Source organism: Tachysurus vachellii, chromosome 21, assembly GCF_030014155.1.
Source record: "Tachysurus vachellii isolate PV-2020 chromosome 21, HZAU_Pvac_v1, whole genome shotgun sequence".
NCBI classification, from domain to species: domain Eukaryota; kingdom Metazoa; phylum Chordata; class Actinopteri; order Siluriformes; family Bagridae; genus Tachysurus; species Tachysurus vachellii.
In genome coordinates, this window is record NC_083480.1 from 15,097,151 (window position 1) to 15,105,103 (window position 7,953).

A 7,953-nucleotide genomic window follows, 5' to 3' on the forward strand; every position below is an offset into this window, starting at 1 on the left:
ATGTTTTGAAGTAAAAAGAGGTGTAAAACATAACAGTTGAATAATGAATATTATTCCTTTACTCTTCTTATGCTACAGCAAATCCTTTTTTTAAATGAAAGACCTGTATCTGTTCTTTTGAATCCACTTATGAATCCCTACTGAACATTTCTTGTTACTGAACATTCATTCATTCATCTTCTACCGCTTATCCAAACTACCTCGGGTCACGGGGAGCCTGTGTCTATCTCAGGCGTCATCGGGCATCAAGGCAGGATACACCCTGGACGGAGTGCCAACCCATCACAGGGCACACACACACACACACTCATTCACTCACGCAATCACACACTACGGACAATTTTCCAGAGATGCCAATCAACCTACCATGCATGTCTTTGGACCGGGGGAGGAAACCGGAGTACCCGGAGGAAACCCCCGAGGCACGGGGAGAACATGCAAACTCCACACACACAAGGCGGAGGCAGGAATCGAACCCCCGACCCTGGAGGTGTGAGGCGAACGTGCTAACCACTAAGCCACCGTGCCCCCGTTACTGAACATTTAAATGACAAATCACTGAAAGTGATGAATCTTCCCACGAACACACAAAACTGCCTTATTAATCTTTATATACTTTTTTTTTTTAATTAAAATGTACTTATTTTTTTTATCTCTATATTATTAGACTTAGACATATATACATTAATATAAACTTGCAATTAGATTTTTGTCTATGCTGTTAAATTAATCAACACCTTCTGGCCAATCAGAATGGAGAATTTAATATCGCACTAGTATGAAGAGTTTAAAAACAACAAAATTAACATTCCTAAATCTATGGTGGGGAAAAAAATATAGTTTTTAAAGCTTTTAAAAGATTTGCTGTTATGGTTGACAATTTAGCACTTTAAATCTTTATTTTGATTAAAAGTGCTATTTTATCAATACACCGAAAAATTGGAATGGTATAAAATAATATTCATGGTTCTTTTTTTTTTGTTTGTTTGTTTTTTTTTTGGAGAGATGAACAGAAGAGAAAAATAAAGAGCCACATCCAACGAATGAAGCGAGTAATGATTAACCGGATCGTTTAAAAATGATTTTATTAATCAGATCCATTCGCACCAGCTGACGGATCTGTAATGATGGCAAATCAGGCAGGACAGAACGATCGGACTTACAAACACGGTGACATGACAAAAGACGATGGACAACGTGCCTTTAAAGTACGAAATAAATGTGATTCACCACAACATAAATAATAAAATCTGAAACAAAATAAAAAATAATAATTCCAGCTAGTCCCTAATAAATAAACCTTATCCAAGATAACATTCTACAGGAAAAATTGCACTGACTCCAGTTTTATCACTATATCATGCTCTCTCTCTCTCTCACACACACACCCACTCACACACACACCATTCACTTCACATAATTATACACTTATTCAACACCTTCACAATGCTTCTCTATACAAAAATATTCACATCTTCACTTCAGATCTGCGAATAGCTGACATTTACGGGAGGCAGTAGACTTGTTCTAGTGTTCAGATCAGGATCCACATGCCTTGTGGCTAAAGAAACCTGGGCCACTCGCACCGTGCCCGACATGAATAAAGCCAATATATACTGATTTGAGCTCGCTCTAGATATCACTGTCAAATTTTGAGACACTGGCCTCAATAATAATAATAATAATAATAATAATAATAATAATAATAATATTTTATCTATCGTTGCCTGCTCTATGTTCATCTTTAAATAAGAGAAATCACATTTCTGCAGATTTTCAATCTTTATTTTTTTTAATCCCCCCACTGTTAGCACTCCACTCATTCTTTCACTCATTCTTTCACTCTCTCTTTCTCTCTCTCTCTCTCTCACACACACACACACACGCACACGCACACGCACACGCACACGCACACGCACACACAGAACTGCTAACGCTGAAGCCACACAGCAGCTTATTCGTATCTTACAAATGTTCTCTTCTCCATATACAAATCATTGTCAGCATGGAAAAAAATCAATTAACAGCATTCATAATATACATTACATGATCACCGATTCTTTCTTTCATTTTTTTTTTTTTTTTAAATTACAGCGGTGTAGAGTAGAAATACCTTCTTATTAATGTAAAAGCACAACTTTTTATAGGTTGTTTGCGCTTAGTAAACCGGAGTAGAAATGAAGCTCACCTGAGGCCTGTGATGGTCTACTCAGATATACTGAAATCAAGCAAATAAAGTAGAGATTATTTATAAAAAAAAACAAAAAAAAAAAAGAAAAAAGAAGAAAGAAAGAATGAAAACAACCATCCGGACGTCTACTGTAAGTAAGCGTAAGGGACAGGCAGAGGAGAGTGAGTGTGTGAGCGAGAGGCACGTACTTTACATTTTAGACAGTTAGCGAGAGGCACAAGAACAGAAACATACCGTAAATCATGGAATATTTCAAAAATCCCAATCCTACATGATGAAAGACAAAATCAGAAGCCCTTGGCTGGCTTGTGCCCTACATTCATAGTCTAGTTTTATATCCGTTTTGGGATTAGAGCAAGACCGGAAGCAAAAACGAGGAAAAGGTATATAAAAGAGGAGGCAGAGACTACGCTCTGGTGTCATTCTGTAAAGCAGCGAGTTTAGTGTTAATGTTAGTGCTTCATCCTGCACCGGTGATCTGAGATGCCAGAATAAGAGAACACACTAAAAGGGATGGAACGGAAGAGGGTCAGTTCATCTACAGATTCAGAATGAAAAATACACATGTACAAGTGGGGGGTTTTGTACTCGATACTCCGGTCGGACCAGATGTCGGTGTCATGACGGCTTGGGAGAAAAATAATGGCGTTCTTCCTTCTTTGATTTTTAAATCTAGAGCAAATACATACCGAGGTGTTCCGCAAGGGTCGCTAATAAGTCTCTGAGGACGGTGTGTTCTTTTTTTAATGTCTGACACACCACTTTAACGCTCCCTCCCTTCCTCCTTCCCTCTTGGAGCCACACCAGCTCCGAATCTGAACCGTTCAGTTACAACAGGAGGGAGGAGATAAGATTCAGGTCACATCCGATACTCTGTCAGCTTCACTTTGGCGTCCCGAGCTTTTTTGGCGTCCCGGGCCGCTTGGTCTGCCACAGTTGGTTAGGGATGGTGAAAGCGTCCACGCTCATAGACATGGTTTTGGACGGGATGACAGAGAACTGCTTGCGGTCTGAGCTGTATTTGTAGATAGACTCGACCATGGAGAGGCTGATGATCCGCGGGCCGATGCCAGTCAAACGCATCAGTTCCTCTGTCTCCGGGTTCATGGTGTAAACCGCCCGGAATTGGCAGCTGGTATCCCGGAAGAGGATGAGGAAGTGGTTCGCGGTGCTTTTCTCCATTTCCTAAAGGACAGACGTAAAGAACGTAAGCATGCAACAGGAGGAAAATAACAACACAAACCCGAGGAAGGTGTCCGAAGTTTCTCACCTCAGTGATTTTGTTTTTCTGCGGTTCGTTGACCTTGCCTGCCAAACAGCAGTGTGTGATAGCATTGTGGATAATAAACTTGTTGGATTTGAAGCTTGGCTCTTTATACAGTTTTGGCCCTGAGGTAAAAAACAAAAATATATAAAAGTTTTGGTATGTGTTATATGATAAAACTAAACTGATTACAGAGGAACCCAAAATCAGGAAGAAGTATGATACAGTACCAGTGTACTCAGGGATGGAAGCTGGGGAAGAAAGGGTAGATGCATTCTCCCAGTCCTTATCACCATTCTGTGTGGCCTTGCGGCCCGGAGACATCAGTCTTGACGGAGAGTGAGAGCGACTGCAAACCCGGAAATGAAAGTTATTCAGACTGATAACAGTGTATTTAAAGTCATGTTCAAGGCCAGGACAAAGACAGACAATCCAAAATACATTCAAATTCTTATAGTTACCTTGGGGATTTCCTGATGGTAAGCGTCCCACTATCGTTGGCCATGGAGGACAGGTTCATAGTGGACTGAGAATACACTTTATTGAGTCTAGAACCTGAAGGAAAGCATTCACGAAAAGATCACCTTTGAGTTTGAATTAATGAGAAGGAAACAAGTTTGGGGCAATGACACTTACCTAGTAACCCTTTAGCTGGGCTACGGGAGAGGTCAGAATCATCCCGGAACACGGTCTTGGGCCTTTGTTTCTTGACACCACGGACAGTGGTGGGTTTCTGGCGCAGCACCTTGTCCAGATCTTCCATGATCTTAAGCTGATGGCGGCGTTCGTACTCTTGCCGGGTAAAGTTTCCGCGTCGATGCTGAGTACCATCAGGAGGAGGAGTGTTTGCTGGGGGAGGAGTGCGAGATGAAGGAGGGGTGCAGGGTGTCCGGGGTGGCTCCAGCTCATCCACGGAATTGCGTCTGCTGTGGGACAGTTACATAGTGACTTACAGCTACAACAGCCAGACTGTAATTCTGTTCACTTCATCAGTGCAGTCAGATCATTTCCTTATTCTACATAATAATATAGGGTGAGGAGCCTAAGCAATGTAGCAATGTAAAATATAATTAATTACAAACTAGGTTTTTTTGTGAATTTCAAAACCTAGTACAAGTGTAACACTGCTATTCTTTATTTAGAAGTTTATTCACTAGTTTGTTTTTTCTTTTATTTCAGGGCCATAAATTATCCCCACCGCCAGCAAAATGTGCAAAAACACCTTAGGCGCTTTTGGATGTGAAGTTTCGACATCGACTGGAGCTGGTTGTGGTTTCACTGCAACTGCACCTCACTAACAGCAGAGGGCGCCATTAAACACAATGATTATTAACTTCCTAACCTAACAGGCCATCTACTTTGTCCATACAGGGCTTTGCTAATGATTCGGGATTGATACGTGATTTATATTTAAAATATATTGAGCAGGAGGGCACGGTGGCTTAGTGGTTAGCACGTTCGCCTCACACCTCCAGGGTTGGGGGTTCGATTCCCTCCTCCACCTTGTGTGTGTGGAGTTTGCATGTTCTCCCCGTGCCTCGGGGGTTTCCTCCGGGTACTCCGGTTTCCTCCCCCGGTCCAAAGACATGCATGGTAGGTTGATTGGCATCTCTGGAAAATTGTCCGTAGTGTGAGTGTGTGAGTGAATGAGAGTGTGTGTGTGTGCCCTGCGTTGGGTTGGCACTCCGTCCAGGGTGTATCCTGCCTTGATGCCCGATGACGCCTGAGATAGGCACAGGCTCCCCGTGACCCGAGGTAGTTCGGATAAGCGGTAGAAAATGAGTGAGAGAGTGATATATTTAGCATTAAGTGAGGACATGGAATCTCACCTGGCCTCCTTCTCTCGTTCCTGCTCCTGTCTCTTCTTCTTTATTTCCTCTGCTCTCTTTTGCTGCTTTTCCAGCAGTGCAGCTCTTCTCTGAGCCATCTCGTCCTCTGGTCGAGTCTCATCCTGCTACAAAAGGTTTTAAAATGTTATGTACAGGCTATGATTACGTATCACCATCACCACAGGCTTGCTCATTAGGGATCTATGTTAGACATTAATAGTAATTTAATTTTAAAATGTTTATTCTGTTTCTATGCTTGTTTTTAAAGCTGCATTAAGGCAATGTCAACTGTTAAAGGTGCTATACAAATAAAATGAATTAAAAATATATATATACACACTGCACGGACCTTAAAGAAAAAGCCGACACCCCCCTTTAACTCCGGCTCTGTGTGGTCGCTCATGGAATCTGAGGCAGCATCGGCGCCATGTTCGGAATCCTCTCCCTCCAGCCCACTCAGAGAGGAGAGCGGGATCTCGATCAGATTGCTGTGTTTGCGAGTAAAGGCTGATGCTGGGATGTCGCTTTCAAAGGAACACTCGGATGGAGCACCAGAGCTGCCGCCTTGCTGTTCCTTCCTGCCCGGAAAATGGTTGGGGCCTCCTTCTAGTTCCAGGCTAAAGACAGTCTGGTCGTCACTGGGATCCTCACTGAGGGGCCGAGACGGAGGTCGGGAGTCGCTCTGGGGTACTGGTGAGCCGATGCTAAAGGAAGATGAAGTCTGGTCCCTGCATTGCCAAGGGGATACTTTCCGTCGATGAGGGATATTGTCTACATTGTGTGGGGCCGTGATGACCCGGGTGATGGCAGGTGTCTTTGGATCTGTGGATCTTGAGTGGTGCTGATTTTTGGGGCTTTTTGGAGGTACAGATTGAGCCCGGCGGTGGGAGCCAGGTGACTTGGGGGGAATTGCTTGACCACTGATTCTGCGAGATGGCGAAGGTGATGAGGAGGCAGAGTTGGGTATGAGGTCTCGGGTTGACTCCCTGGACATTCGTGGAGGTGTTGCTGCACTGGAGCTCTTTGTGCTGGGTGCAATGACCCATGCTTGTTTGGCAGGGGATATTTTCTTCATTAACAGCTTGTTCTGTTGCTCAGACAAGCGCTGCATATCACTCTGCAAAGAGCTCAGTGCTGCATTCAGTTTTGACACTGCATTGTTATAGTCCCCTAATGGAACATTGGTCTTCTCACCCAGTGTTCCTGCCACTGTCCTGTCTTTAGAGGCCTGCTGTGCAGAAGGTTGTACTTTCCCATCATCTGTGGGCTGCTCTTTCTCCTGCTTCGGATCACGTTCTTCTTCATTTTCTATGCGTGCTAATCTCTCATCCAACGACATGCGTCTTAGGTCTTCGCCCGTAGAAGATTTAATGTCCACCTCAGCACCTTCTTCCTTGGCATCACCCTCATCCTGCTCTTTCTTTAGCTGCAAGAAGGCGCTCTTGCCCAGCCTCTGTCTATGCTTGGCAAAAATTGCCTCAATACGTCTTTTCTGAGCTTCGATGGCCTTGCGCTTCTCCTCCAGTCTGGCCCCGAGCTCTGACATTTCATTGTTGAGTGCTGGACTTTTGCTGGGACTTTCCTGAGTCTTTTTTGCCACCCAGTTGGTCATCTGTGGTTCCTCGGTGGGAGTCGGCTGCTCCTGTGCGAGTTTCTTTTTACGATCAGCAAAGGTAGTCATCTTCACACCGCTGTCTGGGGTATCTTGCCCAGATGAACTACCTACCCGGGTACCTGCAGCGGGCGTGGCCGGGGTGGATTGAGTTTTTGGAAAATCCTCAGAGGCATCAGAGTCCACGCTGCCATCTCTGAGTACAGAGTCGTCATCCCTTGAGCCGTCGGATGTACGTCTGGTGCGGCTTGCGTTTCCAGTCAGTTTGTACTGCATTCCCGCCCCAGAAGGAGCAGAACCACTGAGAATAGCAGGGCTACCGTTATGTCTACGGCTGGCTGGGTCATCTGGTGAGTGCAAATAGAATCCATCAGGTGCACCGTCTGGATGTAAACGAGGCTCCATTTTTTCCTCATTGTGAATGATTTGCAAGGCTTCCTCGATGGTGGGCAACCCAGCCGCATCACCATCATCAAGTCCATTCTCCTCGGCTAACAGCGGCACCGCAGGACTACGAGAGGCCCAAGAGGCACGCTGGGGGCCGTTAGGTCCTGGAGACCTGCTGATGTCCTCCACAGGGGTGGGATGAACACGTTTCGCAGGCTGTCCTGCAGGATTTAGGTTGTCCGAGCTGACTGAGCGCATGATAACTGGGTTACCCATCACTATGTCCACATCACTGTCCAGACCAAAGGGTATACTGAAGGACACAGCTGAGGACAAGGGACGACTAGACGCATACGGAAAAAAGAAAAAAATTAGCAAAACCCGAGTGGGAAATTAATACTAGACTATAAAAATCGCTCTCCTGAAATTCAGGGCCTTACCTGAGTGGGTTTTTAGTCCACGATCGCCCAGTTGCCTCTACATGAGACATTGAGGTAGACTGAGTCAGTGATCCTGATCACACCGAGATGCACAGAAACACACAGACTAATGTAAACGTTCATTTAAACGGATGGATACACACATTGTGTGCTGATATGCATTACACAAGTGACATTCAAGTGAAACGCGATACAAATCCACAAAGACGAGACGTTGAAACGACAGCATG

The 7,953-nt window shown here is 44.6% G+C and overlaps 1 protein-coding gene across 5 annotated transcripts in view; it reads right to left on the reverse strand.

Moving 5' to 3' along the window:
* Positions 1–1,068: 1,068 nt before the first annotated feature.
* Positions 1,069–7,953, reverse strand: part of camsap3 (calmodulin regulated spectrin-associated protein family, member 3) — a 45,095-nt gene continuing 38,210 nt past the window's right edge. Inside the window, exons 10-17 of one of the 5 annotated variants that reach the window (XM_060896819.1) lie at positions 7,724–7,796; positions 5,634–7,626; positions 5,285–5,406; positions 4,092–4,378; positions 3,917–4,010; positions 3,686–3,804; positions 3,462–3,580; positions 1,069–3,376 (exon numbers count right to left, since the gene is read on the reverse strand). In XM_060896819.1, coding sequence (XP_060752802.1) covers positions 3,074–3,376; positions 3,462–3,580; positions 3,686–3,804; positions 3,917–4,010; positions 4,092–4,378; positions 5,285–5,406; positions 5,634–7,626; positions 7,724–7,796 — 3,110 coding nt within the window. In that variant the 3' untranslated portion in view covers positions 1,069–3,073. Of the gene's footprint in view, positions 3,377–3,461; positions 3,581–3,685; positions 3,805–3,916; positions 4,011–4,091; positions 4,382–5,284; positions 5,410–5,633; positions 7,627–7,723; positions 7,797–7,953 lie in introns of all 5 variants that reach the window. The other 4 variants (XM_060896820.1, XM_060896817.1, XM_060896818.1 and 1 more) reach the window with 4 other exon arrangements.